The 21,449-nt window shown below is 44.3% G+C and overlaps 1 protein-coding gene across 8 annotated transcripts in view; it reads right to left on the bottom strand.

Annotated features, from left to right (window-relative positions):
• Window positions 1-21,449, bottom strand: part of ANKS1A (ankyrin repeat and sterile alpha motif domain containing 1A) — a 322,349-nt gene that overhangs the window by 143,138 nt on the left and 157,762 nt on the right. For 4 of the 8 annotated variants that reach the window (XM_069756606.1, XM_069756610.1, XM_069756608.1 and 1 more), the window contains 5 exons: window positions 15,285-15,372; window positions 11,054-11,097; window positions 10,836-10,956; window positions 10,163-10,527; window positions 9,891-9,929 (listed from right to left, as the gene is read on the bottom strand). In XM_069756606.1, the coding sequence (XP_069612707.1) occupies window positions 9,891-9,929; window positions 10,163-10,527; window positions 10,836-10,956; window positions 11,054-11,097; window positions 15,285-15,372 (657 nt within the window). Of the gene's footprint in view, window positions 1-764; window positions 2,738-9,890; window positions 9,930-10,162; window positions 10,528-10,835; window positions 10,957-11,053; window positions 11,098-15,284; window positions 15,373-21,449 lie in introns of those variants that run through there. The other 4 variants (XM_069756609.1, XM_069756607.1, XM_069756612.1 and 1 more) reach the window with 3 other exon arrangements.

Below are 21,449 nucleotides of genomic sequence, written 5' to 3'. Positions count from 1 at the left end.
AATTTTGTGAAAAAAAAGTTAAATGTTTAAAAAAAAAATTAACATTCAAAAAATTCCTGTGAAGCACCTGAAGGGTTAATAAACGTTTTGAATGTGGTTTTGAGTACCTTGAGGGGTGCAGTTTTTAGAATGGTGTCACTTTTGGGCATTTTCTGTCATATAGACCCCTCAAAGTCACTTCAAGTGTGAGGTGGTCCGTAAAAAAAATGGTTTTGCAAATTTTGTTGCAAAAGTCGTAGTTACTCACCGATAACGGTGTTTCTCGGAGCCCATGACAGCACTACGGAGAGAGGGGATCCGCCCTTCAGGGACAGGAAACCTACAGATAAAAGGGCGGTACCTCTCCCTCGCATCAGTTGGTTTACATAGCATCGGAGGACCTCCAGGTTAGTTTACAACAGAGAAAAAATCATATTACAACATTTCTTAAAAGAGGAACCCCGTGCCTATACTCAAACTATATACAGTATATAAATTATATGTAATTAAAGGTGCTCACCGCACACGTGATGGGAGGGAATAAGCGAGTGCTGTCATGGGCTCCGAGAAACACCGTTATCGGTGAGTAACTACGACTTTCTCGGTCTCCCATGACAGCACTACGGAGAGAATTGCAGAGACTAAGCTTAGGGAGGGACCACCGCCTCGAGAACCCTTCGTCCGAAGGTTAAGTCAGACACAGAGGCTAGATTTAATCTATAGTGTCTAAAAAAGGTCGATGGTGATGACCAGGTGGCCGCTTTACAGATTTGCTCTATTGATACCTCTGACCTCTCAGCCCATGAGGTAGCTACTGCTCTTGTGGAATGTGCTCTTATACCATCTGGGATCTCATTCCCCGAGGATGAATATGCCAGGACTATCGCCTCCTTTATCCACCTCGCCAAAGTACCCTTGGATGCCCGGAATCCTTTTCTGGGACCCTGAAAACAGACAAACAGAGAGCCTTCCTTCCTATACTCTCTGGTGGAATCTAAATATTGGATTAGGCACCTTCTGACGTCTAGATTATGGAAGTTCTGCTCTTTCTCATTTTTTGGGTTTGGACAAAAGGATGGCAGGGAGACTTCTTGTGACCTATGGAATTTTGATGCCACTTTTGGCAAATAGGCCGGGTCGGGTCTAAGAGTGACTCTATCATCTAATATTTTGGTGAAGGGTGGATTAGAGGATAAGGCTTGAATGTCACTTATTCTGCGTGCGGATGTTAACGCTACCAAGAGAATGGTTTTAAGTGATAGAGTTTTAATGGAAATCGTCTCTATGGGTTCGAATGGAGGACCCGTTAACGCCGAGAGGACTAAATTTAAGTCCCATGAGGGCACTTTCGGAGCGACTAATGGCTTTGATCTTGTCACCGCCTTAACAAATCTAATTATCCATGGGTTGGCCGCAATATTATGGTTATAGAGTGCTCCTAGAGCTGCCATTTGTACTTTAAGAGTACTAACCGACAACCCCTGTTCCAGACCTTTTTGTAGGAACTCCAGTATTTTAGGAATTGAGGGCCCATCTTGGACTTTTACTTTGGAGACGGACAGAAATTTTTTCCAAGTTTTCCCATATATTTTAGTAGTGATGGGTTTTCTACTTTTTAACAACGTGGTAACTAAATTATCCGAGAAACCTCTTTCTTTTAATAGTCTCCGTTCAAAAACCAGGCTGTCAAATGTAAGTTCGATTCCTGTGGGTGGAAGATCGGCCCTTGATGTAGAAGGTCTGGTATATTCGGCAGGACCCATGGGTCCGAGACCGAAAGCATCCTCAGCCAGGAGAACCACGTCCTTTTTGGCCAGAACGGGGCTATGAGGATCATTTTCGTTTTGTCCTCTCTGACTTTCCGAATGACTGCCGGGATCAGAATAGTTGGAGGAAAGGCATACGTTAATTTTTGGGTCCACGGAATCATAAAGGCATCTAGAGCCTGTGGATTCCCTACCGGGTTCAGTGAGCAGAATTTGTTCACTTTTTTGTTTTTGTGATTGGCGAATAGATCTATTGTCGGTGCTCCCCACATTTTTGTGATCTGATCGTAGATGGATTGGTTTAGAGACCATTCGCCTTGTTTTAACTGAGACCGACTCAGGTAATCTGCTCTCTCGTTGTTTGAACCCTGAATGTGTAGCGCAGAGAGGGATAGTAGATTTTCTTCCGCTAGGTTGAAAATTTTGGCTGAAGAACTCATGAGTGCCCGAGACCTTGTTCCTCCCTGGTGGTTTATATACGCTACAGTCACTTTGTTGTCCGAAAAGATTCGGACATGATGTCCCCGAATATAGGTCAGAAAAGAAAGAAGAGCTTGAAGTACTGCCCAAAGTTCTTTTTGGTTTGAGGATGCTGATAGTTCCTGGACTGACCAGGTTCGCTGAGCAACTCTGTCCCCCATGTGAGCCCCCCACCCTGTGGGACTCGCATCGGTTGTTATCACCCGGGATATTTGTGTCACCCAAGGAACTCCCTTTGATAAGTTTTGGGTTTCCCCCCACCAACGAAGGGAATGAATAACTGAGGAATTCAGGGTGATTTGACCTTCCAAGTTGTCCTTTAGTATTGACTGCCATTCGAGTACGTGCCACTGAAGTTCTCTTGTGTGGAACTGTGCGAAGGGTATCGCTGGTAGGCATGAGGACAGAGAGCCTAGTAGCGACATTGCTCTCCTTAGAGTCATGGAAGGATGGTGAAAAGTTCGCGTTATCATAGCTAATATGCTGTCTTTTTTGGGGTTTGGAAGCCGACATTCTTGGACTCGGGAGTCTAATGTCAGACCTAGGAACTCCTGTACTTGACAGGGTTCCAACTTTGATTTTTTTAAGTTTATGAGCCACCCCAAGTCCGTCAAGATAGTCATTACCCGGTCCCTCTGTTCTTTGCAACTTTGGGCCGAGTTGCTTACTATGAGAAAGTCGTCTAGGTAAGGGACTATTAATATATTTTGTTCCCTTATGTGGGCCATCATTTCCGCTATTACCTTCGTGAATATTCGAGGGGCTATAGAGATTCCGAACGGAAGAGCTCTGTACTGAAAAAATCTTAATTGTCCTTTTATGGAAACTGCCAATCTCAGGAATTTTTGAGACTGATTGTGGATGGGCACATGATAATATGCATCGGTTAGGTCTATCACGACCATGTAGCAATTCGGAAACAGGATTTTTATGGTGGACTTTATTGTTTCCATTTTGAATTTGTAATTTTTTACGTATTTGTTCAGGTTTTTTAGATTTATAATGGTCCGAAAGGACCCGTCGGGTTTTGGTACTAAAAAAAGAGGGGAGAAAAACCCTTCTCCTACTTCCTGAGGAGGGATTTCTTGAATTACAGATTTTTGCAGTAGGGAAATGATTTCTTTCTCTAAAGCTGCTTGTTCTGCCACTGAAGATCTTATTTTCGTTTCTATGTACTTCCGGGGAGGAAAAGAAATAAAATCTATTTTTAGACCGTACTGTATGATGTTTAGAATCCAGGTGTTGTTGGATATTTTCTCCCAAGCGGGAAGGAAAGATGTGAGTCTTCCCCCTACCGTAGGCACAATGTCATTTGGCGGGTTTTTTGTCACGAGAGGTGTTGCCAAAGAGGTAACCTCTATCCCTTCTCCTGCCTTCTTCCCATTTATTCTGCTCCCTGGGGGGTCTGCAGCGGAAAAATCTCCGATTCCGAAAGGACTGCCTGAATGGGGCTGGGCCCAAATTTGGAAACCCTTTCTTTTTGTCTCCTGCTTTTTGGAGAATGTCATCCAGGGTCTCTCCAAACAGAAAATTTCCTTCACACGGAATAGAACATAGCTTTAGCTTTGTCTGGAGATCCCCAGGCCAGCTTTTGAGCCATAAGGTTCTTCTGGCTGCATTGGAGAGAGCAGCGGCCTTAGATGTTAACCGTACGGAGTCTGCCGAGGAGTCCGCCAGGAATGCTGCTGCTGCTCTGATTGCAGGGATAGAATCCAGTAATTTATTCCTGGGTAGCCCGTCTCTAATTTGACTCTCTAATTGATCGATCCATACCATCAGAGATCTGGAGGTGCAGGTAGCCGCAACAGTAGGCCTCAAGCTACCCCCAGCCGACTCCCATGCCCCTTTAAGAAATGTGTCTGCTTTTTTATCTAAAGGGTCTCTGAGGGAATCCATGTCCTCGAACGGGAGCGCAAATTTTTTCGAGGCTTTTGCCACCGCTACATCCAACTTTGGTGCCTTATCCCAGGAAGTGGATGCGTCATCTTCGAAGGGATACTTTCTTTTAAGCGAGGGTACTGAAGAGTTTCTCCTATCAGGTTTTTCCCATTCTTTTTTAATTAGGGATTGGACATTGGGATTTAAAGGAAAGGTTTTCCGTTTTTTTTGTCCCAAGCCACCAAACATAACATCTTGGGCTGTTTTGTCAGGTTTAGGCTCCTCCACCCCCATAGTAGCCCTAACAGCTCTTACTAAGGCATCCACTTCCTCGAGAGGAAAACAATGTCGGCCTGAATCTTCCTCGGAGGAGGATAGCGAGGAGTCAGAGTCATCCGAATCTGCGTCATCAGATGAGGATCGGACAGAGTGGGATTGTACTGTTTCCTTTACTTTATCTTTTCCTTTTTTGGAGGAAGATACAGCATTCTGAACCTCAGATCTAATAATATTTTTTAGCTCTGATGCAAAGTCGGGAGTCTCCTCACACAGCACACGCTGGATACAGGATTTACAAAGCTTTTTGTCCCAGGCTACTGGTAAAGCTTTGTCACAGATGGGGCAGGATTTGTTTTTCCTTTTCTCCAGCTTCTTCTTTCCCTATTAAGGGAGAAGAGGGAGCCCTATTATAATATATACATTCACGAAGATCACTCACCATTCGGACGTGCAGGCAGGTACCGGTTCTGGAGGGGGCCCTGGGTCTGGAATGGAAGGTTCCCGAGGAGGTGAACTAGTCTTCGCAGCAGACCTGCTGCGCTGTGTAGAACGGCTGCTAGACCCACTCCTAGCGCTCTTAGGGTCTGTCTTCTTGTGGTGCTGCTGCCTAGGCTGCAGCTCCTGTGGATCGCTGTCCTCCATGATTTACAGGGAGATGGTGCGACAACTGTGTGTGCACCATCTCCCTATTTGTATTTGGCGCCACCTCCGGCGTTCCCCCGCACTTCCGGTCCTGCGTCACGTCCAGGAAGAAGAGAAGCTACCGCGCATGCGCGCGGCGATGACCCGGAAGTCCTGCCGCATTTCCGGAGCGGCGGCCATCTTAGTACACCCGGAGCGTGCGCTTGTCGGCACAGAAGCTCCGGGTGATCCAGCGCCCCTTCCTCTCTCAGAGTCGGCGGCGTTCTCCCTCCGCTCACCCTGAAGAACCCCTCGGTTCCAGCGGTGGCGGCTTCGGGAGCCGGACAAGCCGCGGCAGGAGCCTCCTCGCTGCCGGTACTCGACCGCCCGGTCCCGGTCCATCGGTCTTCATACAGGTACCACCGGAAAGAGGTTCCCTGTTCAGGGACAGGAAACCAACTGATGCGAGGGAGAGGTACCGCCCTTTTATCTGTAGGTTTCCTGTCCCTGAAGGGCGGATCCCCTCTCTCCGTAGTGCTATCATGGGAGACCGAGAAAATGAGAAATCACTGGTCAACTTTTAACCCTTATAACTCCCTAACAAAAAAAAATTATGTTTCCAAAATTGTGCTGATGTACAGCAGACATGTGGGAAATGTTGTTTATTAACTATATTGTGTGATATAACTCTCTAATTTAAGGGCATAAAAACTAAAAGTTTGAAAATTGCTAATATTTCATAATTTCTGACAAATTTTTGTTTTTTTTCACAAATAAATGCAAGTCATATCGAAGAAGTTTTACCACTTTCATGAAGTACAATATGTCACGAGAAAATGTCAGAATCACCAAGATCCGTTGAAGCGTTTCAGAGTTATGACCTCATAAAGTGACAGTGGTCAGAATTGTAAAAATTGGCCCTGTCACTTAGGTGAAAACAGGCTTTGGGGTGAAGGGGTTAAGGGAGGGGGGAGGTAAGGGGGGGACTGGGGACTGTTTCAAAAACTTTTGTAATCATGTTTATTCTCCTTTTTGACACACTTGTGCCTGTTTTTCAACTTGACTACTGTTAATAAAAATTATCTGATTTAAAAGTCAGTACGGATCCCCTAGCAGAGGGATGAAAACTTCTACTTTGGAAGGAAGACACGTCTTTGGTCGTGTCGAACTTTATACCCAGAAACACCAGGTGCTGAGCTGGGGTCAGGGAGGACTTCTCTCTGTTGATAGCAGAGATGGACCAGAGAGTTCAGACAAGACTCTGTCCGCAGTCTCCGCGGTGCGGCCCCTTGATCAGAAGATCGTGCAGAAGGAAGTAAGGAATTAGGAGATTCCCCTTGGAGCGAAGGGTGTCCATGACCGCTGCCCATGACCATCGTGAATAGTCTGGAGGCAGAGGCCACATCGAAAGGAAGGGCCGTGAACTGATAAAGATCCTCCTGGATCGCAAACTGTAGGAACCTCTGATGCTGAACAGAAACAGAAATGTGAAGAAATTCTCCCGTTTCCATGGAAGCGATTACCGAACGTAGGGACTTTATCCTGAAATTGCAGATCCGAATGTGACAATTCAATCGCTTGAGGTCCAAAATCGGACTGAGTGATCCGTTTTTCTTTGGGACTATGAAAAGAATAAAGTAGAACCCCGAAAAAACATTCGTTCCTGGAGATGGGTACGATTACTCCTGTGCATGGTAGGGAAGAGACGGCTTGAAGAATCCCCGGGACCTGCGACGTATGTCTTAGCGGGCGAGACAGAAGGAATCGTCTTCCTGGGGAAGAAGAAAAGTCGATTTTGTAGCCGGATGTCACCATCTCTCTCGAGATTGAACCTTGTCCAATTAAAATGAAGTTGAGACATGAACCGGGGATGGGAGGTGCTTTTCCCGTCGGTGGCAGCTGAAATTGTTTGATCCAGCCTGGACCCAAAAAGTCTAGAGCCTTGGAAGACAAAGCCAGTGAGGGACTTTATTGACGGTGGATCTGCCTTCCACGCTTTCAGCCAGAGAATGCGGCATATAGCAACGATGTAGCTGGTTGCTCTGGCGGAGCAATCATCCGCATCAAAGGAAGCAGTCACTAGATATTTGCCGGCATAAACAATCTGATCTGCCAGATCTGCCATCTCATCCGGAGGAACTTCCGCTAGAATACCCTGACGAAACATTCTTGCCCAGGCAGACATGGATTTTACCACCCAGGTGGAGGCAAGTATGGGATAGAGGAGGCGCCAGCTGCTTCAAAGTGTGACTTTGCCAAGGATTCAATCTGTCTATTCGTAGAATTCCTAAGAGATGCACTGTTCGGTAGAGAAAAGACTGTCTTGGAAGACAAGCGAGACACTAGTAGATCATAATAGGGGATTCTGCACATTTATCTAAACTAAGACTGGCCTGCATGTCACTTCTCTTTTACAGATGGCACAGGCATCGTGGATTATAAGGGCAGGAAAGGGCCTCTCTAAGATTAGGCATAAGAGAGGGACTAGGGCTACTGCTGGGGAGAGCTAAGCCCTTGTAAAGCAAGAAAATCACCAGTCTGGGCTGGTCCTACCAGATAACAGAGTCCCCCAGATCCAGTGCAGGTTAGTGATGGACGCCTGCTGTGCCCTTTGAAGCCAGAAGTCGATAGACAGATGCATGTTTGTTCACACGCTTTTCATACAGAGACACGTCGCCTGCTGTGCCCTTTGGAAATGGAAGTAGATGGGGACAGACGAATCTTCACACGCTTAGCAGGCAGAGACATGTCAAGTGGGGGGAGTGTCTCGGGTGACCGGGAGAGAGAAATAGAAAAAAACATACTCTCTCCTTAGTCCTAAATAAGCGCTCAACGGAGGGGGCGGCACTGATTGACCAAGGTTCCAGTAAGGGGGCATGACTAAGCGGAAGGCGACCTCTGATTGGCCCGGGGCCCAGTAAGAGGATGTGGCTACACAGAGTCTGGGAGAAGGCCCAAAGCCGGGGACTAAATTAACAGAGGACCTGGAATTAGCTGCGACTCCTCGGCACCCGCAGTGACAGGACCGGCAAATGGCGTTAACGAAGCACTAGCCGGATGAAGAAAAAATGGCGGCAGCTGTTCAATGGCGCCATATTCTGTGCGGCTTCCTCTCGCGGGTAAACAGTGAGGCAGGCAGGTAGCTTCCGGGGACAGAGGAAAAGGACATACCTGGAAAGGGGAGTCCCAAATCACTCTTCACTGACGAAGACATCATCAGGAGCACTCGGATGGATGATGGTCACTGGTAGAAAAGGGTCCTCCTTCCCGCACTGTCTCCAGAAGTGCAGAAGACGGCAACAACCCCTTACACAAGAAGGGGGGAGGCCACCACTGGTGACCACCATCTTCATCTCAGCCCTCTCTGAGGAGAGGGGTGAGGAGGGGAAAAGGCAAGGACTGGCCACTGGGAATCACCCTGAAAAACCCGTAAGGGGGACAGGGAATAAAGTCATGCCTGTGGGTCCGAGAGTGGGAAATGCAGGTGACACCACACTGCTCTCTCATTCGCATAAGTGTGGGAAAACAGGGTGAGAAATTACACCCTGCTACCCAGAAGATGAAGAAACCTGAAAGACAGAGGGAAAAAATAATAAAACACAACAGGTGACCTGAAAAGGAAAAGACGGATCTGGGATCAGATCCAGGTCTTCCTCCTACAGACAGTAAGTTGTGGAGGCGGAGCTATTTTCCTTTTTTGCTTAGTGTCAGCTTCCTAGCGACAGCAGCATACACCCATGGTTACCTGTGTCCCCCAATGAAGCGATAAAGAGATTAACATTTTACTTTTTTCACAAAAAATTTACTTTGGAACCAAACTTTTATTTTCACAAGGGTCTCAGGAGAACATGGACCACAAAATTTGTTGTGCAATTTCTCCTGAGTATGCCGATACCCCGTATGTGTGGGAAAGCCTCTGTTTGGGTGCAGGGAGGGAGCAACGTTTGAACGCAAAATTGGCTGGAATCAATGGCAGGCACCATGTCGCGTTGGAGACCCCCCTGAAGTAGCTAAACAGTGGAAACCGCCCAATTCTAACTCCAACCCTAACACAGCCCTAACCCCAGCACACCCTTAACCCTAATCCCAAACCTAACCCCAACACCACAACCTTAACCCTAGCTCCAACTTTAACCCAAGCTCTAACCCAACCCTAACTCTAATGGAAAAAAATTTATTTTTTAAATTTATTTTTACCTAACTAAGGGGGTGATAAAGGGGGGTTTGATTTACAATTTTTTTTTTTTAAATGAACCAATTGGGAAAATTTCCTACTGATGCTGGGTTTCGGCCGTCAGATCTCGGCGGGCGCATGAGTAGTGTGCCCGCTATTTTCGTCCTGGAAGAAGACACTGAGGGCCAGAGGGTCCGGAGAGAAGAGATTATAATGCTTTTTATTCCAGGCAATCCATAGCTGAAAATCTGCTCCAAAATCTGAACATTAGGTGGAGCACATATGTTTTTTTAGTAAAGCCCAGGAAGCAACAATGGGTTTAGCGAAAGTGGTAAATGTTTTATATTTCAGTCCACACAATTTTATAAACATTTAAGACATTCTAAAAAGAGTTACGGCAGGTGTTAGACAATGCAATAGAAAACAAAACTTGGATTTTTACACATAGCCATAAATGTTTACAATGCCCCAGAATAATGCAAGCAAAGCAGGAATCCTTATGTATATGCCTACACCAACATGCCCAAATATCAGCAGATAGTTCGATTACAGCAGAGCAGAGAAGATGGTTGCCCAGAAACCCATAATCAAGCCATTTCCACATACAGGGTTCAATCTCCATCACCAAAATACAAGATGTGGCAGCACTATAAGAAGTCGCATAACCAAGCAGACATCCCAAGTACCAACAGGACCCAGCTGACTGTCCTTACGTAATTTTGGGGTAGACATTCTGTGACCAATTGGTGGTTCTGATGGAAAAGCAGTATTGTTAGAGCCATCTACACAAATAACCCCCATATGCAATGAAATTAAAACAGTGTTGCATTCATTTCAGACAGTCAATCTAATCAAGATTTTGTTAGAATGGTACAAGAAACATTATTTTCTTTATAAATCACAGGTGAATTTCTGTGGTTAAAACACCGTCCAATTACAATCTACTCACATTTCATTTAAATGCCTCCCCATAACCCAAACTGACCTCATCCCATTCAGATGTGAAGGAAGGTGACTTTTCTAGTCTTTTCTTGCCGCCCCCAGTGGTGCAATTGCTGAAAGACTCGCTGCGATTCCAGTCATCTCCATCACCAGTAGCTGGGGGGGAACATGTTAACAGGTCTGAGTCAGATTTGGACAAACTGCGGCGAAGAGGCAACTCCATGTGTGAGGCAGCACCGTTTTTTCCACTGTCTGCACAGTGAAGGTCACAGGGAACAGGAGGATCTCGAACTTCACAAACTGGAGAAGAACCATGCAGAAGTCCAGAGAAGTGCTGAAGCATGTGAGAATCAGAACTGTCACCTGAGGCTAAACTCCAACCCCCTGAACTGTTCCTCCGCTGGCCACCTGAAATAAGTCAGAAACAGAAAACTATAAAGTAAAAAAAAAAAGACAAAACTATTGAGGAAACATTATAGTTACTAATCAAGAAAAATCCAAGCCATCTTACAGGGACGCAGCGTTGCTGACAGAAAGATTAGAACTTGTGCAAATCGAAAATTCCAATCCTCCTAAGACACAGTCAGCAGCAGAACTAGTGTCAACTGCTTAACAGTAACTACTATTGTTCAACCCTGAGCTTTGACATTTTGTAAATATGGAGAAAAGCTAAATAGAATAAGACTTTGAGGACATGTTTAATAATGAGATCTTACTGTTCAGCCTTTCCGAGCCATGTGAATCTCCTTCAGAATGGCCACTGGACAGATCAGAAGAACCGCGGCGGTTCGCAGGGCGGCATGGATCTTGTGGAAATGTTGACAGTCGTGCTCGAACCTAAAGGTAATATTACAAAACAATGGTGTATGCTATCAATGACTTTAAAGCTGATACTATAAACACATTCTAAAACTCAAGATTAATATAGTCTTACCTGAGCCTGAGAGTTACCAACATCCCCTTGTAAGTGCAGCAATCCTGTACAAAACAATCATTTTTAGTTAGTACCATGTATCTTTAGCTACATAAATGTAATAATATGAAAGCTAAAACACAGCCATGATTACTCCTCAATCAGAAAATTTGGGTTTCAAGTCCCCTATTTGAATGGAGTTAATGTATACTGCTGCTTTATCCAAAGTCTAAGGGTCTGACAGATTGCAGGGTACAGTCCTATAGAGCTCAACGTCTGCGCCACTTTACCAGTGAGAGCTCTGTAGCCAAAACAAACATTTTTCAATTCTGACATGTGTAAGTGACCCAAAGGTGCTAGAACAGCAGAAAACCATTGACCCCATTTTGAAAAAATTACACCCCTCACAGAATTCATCTAAAGGTATAATGAGCAATTTTACCCCACAGTTGTTTCACAGTAACAACAAAAAAAAAAAAGACATTTTTTGGTAAAATGTTGTTTTGGTTCCAAATGTTTAATTTTCACAAGCGGTAAAAGGAGAAAATAGACCCCAAAATTTATTGCACAATTTGTATTGAAAACGGCCATACCCAAAAGTGGTGATAAGCTACTGTTTTGGTACTCGAAAGGGAAGAAGCCCTATTTGGCTTTTGAGAGCAAGTTTGCTTGGAATAGTTTGCGGGTGGCGATTACAGCGCCCAAAAAGTGCCAGAATAGCAGAAAACCCCCAATGTGATGCCTTTTTGGGAAATTACACCCCCAGGTAATTCCACTAGAGGTGTAGTGAGCATTTTTATATTATAGGTGTTTCACTGATTCCTTTAACATCGGCCTGTGTGAAAATAAAAAATTACATGTTACAATAATAAGTAGATGTAGATAAAAATGTTTTATTTTTAACGAATTAAAATAACCCAAAACCTTTTAAACTTATTACACAATTTCTCCCAAGTGCAGTAATACCCTTGCATAGCCATACACTGTTTGGGCAAATGGCAGGGCACAGAAAGGAAGCAGTGTCATTTGGGGCTCAGATTCTCTCAACAGCACAAAGTAATTGATTGTTCATACAATGCACAGTACATAGTAGAGAAGATAGCCCTAAGAAGAATTGTACCTTCAATGCCCAAATCTATTGCTGTGCTTGCCAGAAATCGTTCTCTAATCTAATACGCTAATGAGGTGCTTGGTGCACATTCTGCATGGCCAAGCAGTCCAATGTACCTTCCCATCTACTTGTTTTCAATCCCCTCTGCCTTCCTGTGGTCCCTGTAAAGCCAGAGCTGTCAATCAAGGAAGAGGAGGGAGGAGATAGATGGAAAACAATTATGGGGTAAGGTGCACCGAGCTGCTAGGCCAAGTCCAGGGTGCTCCGAGCACCGCATTAGCAGAGATCAATAAAGAAAGATTTCTAAAACACAGCGAAGGATGTTGGCACTAAACGTACAATTATTTTACGGTTATGTTCCTAACAATATGCGAATACATTTCCAGAATTAATGGCTCAGTATGTAGTTTAAAAGAGAAGTGCTCCGATTTTTTCTTGTCTGTAAGAAATTATAAACAGACAAATCAGGAGTGCTATTGAAAAAAGGCAAAACAGACTAGTAGAAAAAGACTAATGATAACTTTCCTTTTGGCGGGGGTTACAATTAAACTTATTTCCATTACACTGTTGAGACAATGCAGCAAAAGCTGAACATAGTGTGCACTAAATTCTTGACTTTTCTATGCGTCTTGTATGGCTAATTCCACTTCTTGGACAACCTCTTCTTAAAGGGACACTGTCACCTGAATTTGGAGGGAACAATCTTCAGCCGTGGAGGCGGGGTTTTTGGGTGTTTGATTCACCCTTTCCTTACCCGCTGGCTACATGCTGGCTGCAATATTGGATTGAAGTTCATTCTCTGTCCTCCATAGTACACGCCTGCGTAAGGCAAGATTGCTTTGTGCAGGCATGTACTACGGAGGACAGAGAATGAACTTCAATCCAATATTGCAGCCAGCCTGCAGCCAGCGGGTAAGGAAAGGGTGAATCAAACACCCAAAAACCCCGCCTCCATGGCTGAAGATTGTTCCCTCCAAATTCAGGTGACAGTGTCCCTTTAAATCCTGTAAACTCCCATGTAAAATGTTAAAAAAATATTCTACTCACCTCCCACACTAGTGCAGTTCAAGCTTGGCTGGCGTCAAGTCTCTCAGCGGGCAAATAACATTATTAAGCAAGGTGGGCCCTGTAGCCAATCAGTGGCCACTGATTGGCTGCTTCCCTCACACTTCACTTGGATAAAATTTGATTGTCCAAGAAGAAGATAAGCATGCAACCAGACAAATGTCAGCCCATCAGCAGTACAACAAGGTCACGAGAGACCCGGCGCCAACATCGCTGGAACAATGCCAATGTGGGAGGTGAGTAAGGTTTCTACAACATTTAAGAAGGGGTTGTCCAAGTATAGTCCAGAAACATAACAATGTGAAGAAAAAATGCGGAACTCACCAAGTTCAGCAAAAATTTCAGTGTCCTATATTTCACCATGTGTGGCTTGGACAAAGTATTGGACATGCAGTTTCAAGGAGGCATGCGGGGAGAAAGGGCTACTGCTGTTTCGCGAGTAATCACTTCAACGGGTGCAGGTACTGATGTGGTGTGTTTAATTAATATGGGGGCATCCTTTTTCTGTGGTCTTGTTTTTGCATCATGACTATGATATAATGCCTGACACCTTGCACTGCTGAGGTGGTTACCTCTTCCTGTCTGTACCTCCGTACAGTATGGGTTACTTTATTTAATGTGGTTTATTTATTCTTTTTGATATTTAATAAATATTTATACTGTTTTTTTTAGTAAAATTATCGCCTGGTACACCTTTTTCTCCCATTTGCCATGTCTTTTTGGAGTTGGTATACTTTTTTAGGCTGGGCCACCATAGGTGCCCCATTCTCTTAGCATTTGATATGCAGCTGGGTTGGTTTTTTATGTAAATGTGCATGTAACAGAGCTGCATGTGTCTATATAGGTATATAATGTAGGGAAAAGAAAGAGGGAATATGTACGTGATTAAAATATAGCTTTTATTTTATATAGAATGATTTTGTTAAATTGTGCTTAGAATCATTAAAATTAATTAAGATGCATCATATATTCAGTATATAGAGTGAGTGTATTGTATATTGGAGCACTGTTGCATTTCTGATCAATTTATTATCTGCTATGCAACTGTGAGCCACTAAATTCCCAGTATGTAAGTAACAGAGTATTCTATAGCTTAGGTAAATGCTAGCCAAGGAATAATAAACAGCGAGGCAGTAGTTACTACTGCAGCCAGCTCATTGTATAAGGGTATGTGCACACGTCAAGATTTCTTGAAGAAATTTCCTGACAAAAACCGGACATTTGTGCCAGAAATCCGCATGCGTTTTTTTTGCTTTGCATTTTTTTCCCAATGCATTAAATAGTGGCAAAAACACGAAAAATCCGCAAAATTAATTAACATGCTGATTTTTTTACCGCAATCATGTGCACAAAAATTGCAGAATGCACTCTAAATGATAGGATGCATATGTATGCGTTTTTAATGCGTTCTTATCGCAAAAAAACCTGAACGTGTGCACATACGCTAACACATACTGCAGAGAAATACTCCTAATAGATTTATTACCTCCCTATGCTACCCTAGGATATCAAAATGAGTGATAACGACCCCTCTACTTTACACCGGCAGGTAAATTTTAATTTATAGTAAAAACGTTTTTCCTATTTTCTGCTGTCTAAATCTGGGGTGCGTCTTATGGTAAAGTGCATCTAAGGCTAGGTTCACATTGCGTTAGTGCAATCCGTTTAGCGGATACGCTAACGGATTGCGCTAACGCAATGTCCAAAAAGGGATTGCGTTTGGCAATCCCGCTAGCGCAGATGCCAGATCTGCGCTAGTGAAGAAAATAACGGGACATCGCTGACGCATGCCAAAAAAGGCATGCGTTAGCGATCCGTTAGCACATTGCAGTCAATGGGTGCACTAACGGATCCGTTACGTAGCATTAATTGCAACAATTGCGCCATGTAACGGATTCCGTTAGCGGACACCCACTAACGCAATGTGAACCTAGCCTTACAGTCCGAAAAATACAGCAGGTCAAGAGTCTCTAAAATGAATAAGAGGTGTTTGACATGGGCAACTACTCTACTTCTGTATCTTTTACACCAGTTCTGATATGTTTATCTATTGGTCTTTCAGCCTTTAAAATTTACCTTGATCATCGGGCCTTTTGGTCTCAGCAGTGAGCAGAAGCTCGTATGGATTCTCTTCCTCCAGACTAATATGCAATTTACTATGAACCTTTTGGAGAAAAAAAAAAATGGTACATCTAAAGTTATCAGCTCATACACGTTGTCTTAATATGCAGCTAAGGACAGAGGTAGATCCTGGGAGATCGGGAAACCTTTATGTAAATTTACATGTAAACATTAGTAAATTAACAAACAATGATGGTCAGCAAGAGTATGAAAAGTAAAATATGCGCGTGTGTAAGGCTACGTTTACATTTGCGTTGTGCGGTGCTGCATCGGCGACGCAATGCACAACGCAAACAAGAACGCATGCAAAACGCATAGTTTTGTGACGCATGCATCCTTTTTTGGCTGAATTTTGGACGCAAAAAAAATGCAACTTGCTGCGTCCTCTGCGCCCTGACGCTTGCTGCAAAAAAGACGCATGCATCACAAAACGCATGCAAACGCATGTCCATGCGCCCCCATGTTGAATATAGGGGCACATGACGCATGCGTTGCCGCGGCTGCGCCCGACGCACCACCGCAAGACGCTAATGTGAACGTAGCCTAAGAGGTTCTCTTCAGAAATCAGCCACCGAACTTAAAAAGATCTCAGAAAGTCAGACTGCTTTTTCATGACACATTGTACCTTGTTAGTGGCAAATTTTAGGTATGGAAGTTACAATTTGCATTTATTTGTTTCTGAAAATATCAGGGTTTTTTTTTTATACAAACATCAAAAAACATTGCAATTTCTAAAATGTTAAATTTTATGTCATTAAACCAGATTAAACCAAACTAAAAGTTAAAAGATAACATTTACCATATGTCTACTTTATATTAGGGTGCTGATGGTGTTAAAGATGGAGCCCCCAGGCTCTGTTAAACATTTATATAATGTAATCCCTATTGACAGCAGCATCTAAGGGGTTAAACAGATATGAATGATGCCAACTCTGATCGTGCCTGATACAGCAAGTTGTCAGCTATAGTGTACAGCTGACAGCTGCTGTATTGTCACCTGTGTTGGGATGCTAGTCTCTTACAGTACATCGCAGGTCAGTAAAAAGACGTATTGGTGGTCATTAATGGGTTAAATTTTGAAGTGCTATCTTTGCTGGAACATGTGGAACATGTGACTAGTGGTTATCGACCGAGTCTCTTAGATGTGTTTAAAATGTACAGAATCTGGACAATACCCCACCACCATTTTTCTGTAAGGACCCAAATGTAGAAAATGTAACACATAATAATACCTCCTCACAAAAAGGGTGAAATAAATTAAATATCCAAAACAAATATGGTAAAAATATAAATTTTTATTAAATAATTATTAAAAGACATATTTAAAAAAGGGGAAACACGAAACATCAAGACAATACAGAAAAATCCCCATAGTGCAATTATTAGCCAGATTGGTAGCCCTGGAAATGTTGCCGTTTTGACGTGTGGAAAGAGTATTTCCGCGACCTCTTGGCGGTGGCAGCCCCATGGTACTCGATTCCCATCCGACACTATTTTTCCCGATGTGCCGTCAAAACCCTTACATAAGCACGTGTTACACAATATCAGCCGTACTCTGGCCAACGCAGTCACACTGAAGGCCTACTTTACCACAGACACGTGGACAAGTTCTTGTGGACAGGGAAGCTACATTTCCCTTATGGCACACTGGCTGAACCTGGTGGAGTCTGGGACATCACAAATCTTACCCACACCAAGAATAGCGGTCCCAACTTCCATCAGGGTTTCAGTCTCCTCATATTACAGTTCCTGTCTCTACTCCTCCTCACTGAAAGTAGCCTCCCCGTCACTCGTCAGGTGGAAGGTCTTAAGCATTGCCTTGGCAAAGCGGCAGCACGCTCTGCTGAAGCTCATCTGTTTAGGTGATAAAGCTCACAACGCAGCCAAGATGTTGAAGGTGATAAAAGAACAGACCAATCAGTGGCTCTCCCTGTTGAATCTCCAACCAGGTCTGGTTGTGTGTGATAATGGATGTAACTTGGTGCTGGCTTTCCAGCTCAGTAAGTTGGTAAACACATTCCATGCACGGCCTACATGCTGAACTTGGTTGTACAGCGTTTTTTAATACATACCATGACTTGCCGGACCAGTTTGCAAAGGTACGGCGTGTCAGTGCACATTTCCAAAAGTCATCTCAGGATTTCTGCGGACTAGCATTGTGGCAGCAGCACTTTAATTTGCCTCGTCAACGACAGAATTGTGACCTGCCCACATGCTACAATTTGACCTATAATACTAATACTACTTCTAATAATAATAATAATTTAATTTCTATAGTGCCAACGTAGTCCGCAGCACTTTACATTTTAGATGGGACTTGTAGAGACAATAAAAGACATTACAGAATAACAATAATCACGTAAACAACAGATATCAAAAGGAATAAGGGCCCTGCTTGCTATCTGAGGAAATAGGGGAGACACGAAAGGTGGGTGGTAACAATTGCTTTCATTGTTCTGACCAGCCATAATGTTAGAAATCAGGTGTTCATGTAATGCTGCATGAACTGGTTACCAACCAGTATGTGTAAAAGTACAGACACAGAGGGCTATTTAATGCATGAAGCGTGTGAGAACAAGATACAGGCTTAATGAGCAGCAGAGAGCAGTGTCTGAATTCCAGCTTCTCAATACCAGTCAGAGTAACACTTAGACCACACACGTAACAACTGTTGAGTGGGTGTGGATCAATTATATTTGTGAGGTTCTTCAAAACTATTAGTATTGCACCAAGATAGCGAGCGCTGATGAAGCTATTGTCAGCGTAACCATACCGCTGTTCCGTCTATTAAAACGTTAGCTGCAGAATCTCAAAGAGGAAGCTTGGAATGCTGAGCAGGTGGCTATGGAGAAAGATTGTACAGTGCCTGATACCACACATCCCAGCCTCACACAATATTCTCAAGCCACACTGGTTGATGACAAGGAACAGGAGGAGGATGATCAGAAGTTTTTTGGTCTGCGCTCCAGAGGGGACGCCCAATCCCAGATTCATGATTGTCCAGAAAGGATGGCCTGAAGAGAAGGAGGAGGAGAATGTATCGTGAGGAGGAGAGGATGGTTAGTGTTCTTCCTTGTGAGGACACTGAACGTTTGACTCGAACTTTACACTAAACCATAACTGTTAAGTTATAGGTTCTACCTTAATGACCTTTATTTTATACAAGTTAAAATGAACCTAAACCAATTATTAAGGACCTGCATCGAGCTTCTGCAAATGATTAGATTACATTAATATTGGCTAAATTACCAAGTTCGCCATTTTCTAGATTGTCTTTTGTTTGATTAATCAATGCTATTTCACTTTAGATGACAAAGGTATAACATGAGCTGGATCTTGGCTCTCAGGGTTAACATGTGTTATCTGGATCCCCCCCTTTAAAGGGAACCTGACACCCCAAAAATCGAAGGTGAGCTAAGCCCACCAGCATCAGGGGCTTATCTACAGCATTCTGTAATGCTGTAGATAAGCCCCCAATGTATCCTGAAAGATGAGAAAAGGAGGTTAGATTATACTAACCCAGGGGCGGTCCCAGTCCAGTTCTGGTCCGATGGGCGTCGCGGTTCGGTCCGGGGCCTCCCATCTAATTACATTCACGCTGCGGCTCCGACGCAGGCTTACTTTGTCTGCCCTGTTGAGGGCAGAGCAAAGTACTGCAGTGCGCAAGCGCCGGGAAAGGTCAGAGAGGCCCAGCGCCTTCGCACTGCAGTACTTTGTGCAGGAGCTGCAACGTGAATGCAAGAAGAGGACGTCATCAGGGAGATTTTGAGCCACACAGAAAAACAATTTGAGTTTAATTTTGTTTGTGAAGGGTTAAGTTTCATATCTACTATATAATTGTCTAAGGGTCACTTCTGTCTTTCTGTCTGTCTGTCACGGAAATCCCAAGTCGCTGATTGGTCGCGGCTAGCTGGCCGCGACCAATCAGCGACGGGCACAGTCCGGCGGCGAAATGGCCGCTTTTAACTACCCACAGCCAGTGCCGGCTCCATACTCCCCTCCAGTCAGCGCTCACACAGGGTTAATGGCAGCGTTAACGCTGCTATTAACCCTGTGTGACGAACTTTTTACTATTGATGCTGCCTATACAGCATCAATAGTAAAGATCTAATGATCTTTCTTACTACTACAACCGGAATTAATGCTATTGGTGGAAACACGTAAGCAAGGCTGAATTTCCACGGTATTTGAAGGGCATCTACTGCAAACGGGTTCCCTCTCGGGTCCAACGAGCAGAACCTTTCCACCTTCCTGTTGTGAAGAGTGGCAAATAAGTCTATTACCGGACTGCCCCAAGACTGTGCTATCTGATGGAATACCCGGGGATTCAGCGACCATTCTCCCTGTCTTAGCTTTTTGTGACTTAGGTAGTCTGCTTTTGTGTTTTCGACCCCCTTTATGTGCAGAGCTGTGAGGGACAGTAGGTGAGATTCTGCTAACTGAAGAAGAGCAGATGTTGCCCCCATAAGGGAAAGGGACCTCGTTCCCCCCTGGTGGTGGATATAGGCTACCACTGCATAATTGTCGGACATAATTCTGATATGACGACCCTGAAGGATAGGAAGGAAATGTCTCACTGCCCTTTCTACCGCCCATAACTCTTTTACAATGGATGTCTGATGTGTCTCTGCATGGGACCAGGACCCCTGTACCGAGAGGGTTCCTAGATGTGCACCCCATCCCGTACCACTCGCGTCCGTTGTGATCACGTCTTCTATCGGAGTTAGCCACTGAACCCCTGAGGTCAACTGATCCCTTACAGACCACCAGATTAGGGAATCTCTGATGCCTACTGAAAAGTGTACTTTTCCCTCTAAACGACCTTTTAACAATCTGTGTTGACAGGACCTCCCACTGTAATTGTCTCAGGTGAAACTGTGCCAATTTACAGCGGGTATACAGGATGTTAGTGACCCTAACAGGGACATCGCCTTCCTCCGGGTCATTACAGGCTGCTGTATTGATAATTCCACAAGACTCTATATCTTGATTATTTTGCTCTCCGGTAGGAGACAGAGTTGGCGCGTGGAATCTTGAACCCCAGGAAGGACTGAACTTTCTCTGGTGTTAATCTTGACTTGATGACATTTATTTTCCAACCCAATACTGCTAGGGTCGTAGTCACCTCCTCTATATGTGCAAGACAGTGATCCACCGACCTCCCTATTATAAGGAAGTCGTCTAGGTACAGGACAACGACTATGTCTTGGGAACAGAGGAAGGAAATGACCTCTGACATTAGTTTGGTGAATATTCTTGGTGCCATCGATAGACCAAACGGGAGGGCAGCATACTGGTAGTGTTTGAGTTGCCCTTGGACAAAAAAGGGCAAACACTGCTACCCTCAGAAATTTTTGATATTCCCGATGGATTGGGACATGATAGTAAGCGTCCTTTAGGTCTATAGCTGCCATGAAGCAGTCCAGGAACAGCATTTTTTTCGCTGAGTTTACCGACTCCATCTTGAAGGAGTAATTTATCACTGACCAATTGAGTTTCCTCAAGTTGACAATAGTTCTCAGCGAGCCATCTGGCTTCCGTATCAAAAAGAGAGGGGAATAAAAACCTTTTCCCTCCTCTTCCCTTGGGACTTCTACCAGAAACCGTTTTAGTACTAGCCCCAATACCTCTGTTTCCAGAGCTAACTGTTCCTCCGGTAATTTTCTGTGTGGTGTCAACACAAAAGTCTGTCGAGGTGGATGAATAAAGTCTATTTTTAGGCCGTCCTTGACTACACTCAATGCCCAATGACTGGGGGAAATACTTATCCAGGCGCTGAGAAAGTAAGAGAGCCTTCCCCCTACCTCCGGCTTGGCGTCATTGGGAGGGCTTTTTTGCTGATGTGGAGGGTCCCTTAAACATGTACCCAGATCCTTTTCTATCTCTATAGTCCCAGTTCCTTCTATCTCCCGGGGGGCGACCTCTGTTAAATTTTCCTCTCCCAAATTAATCCTATCCTTCTGATATCCACCGGAAAGCGAGGAAAACCTTTTTCCTTGTCGCCTGCTTTTTCTAAAATGTCCTCCAGCTTCTGACCAAAGAGGAATTTGCAGTCACACGGGATGGAACAAAGTCTATCTTTTGAGGGCAAGTCACCTGGGCACCCCTTTAACCACAAGG

This window comes from Ranitomeya imitator, chromosome 3 (assembly GCF_032444005.1).
Source record: "Ranitomeya imitator isolate aRanImi1 chromosome 3, aRanImi1.pri, whole genome shotgun sequence".
Lineage (NCBI taxonomy): Eukaryota > Metazoa > Chordata > Amphibia > Anura > Dendrobatidae > Ranitomeya > Ranitomeya imitator.
This window is presented reverse-complemented; position numbering and strand designations above follow the sequence as displayed.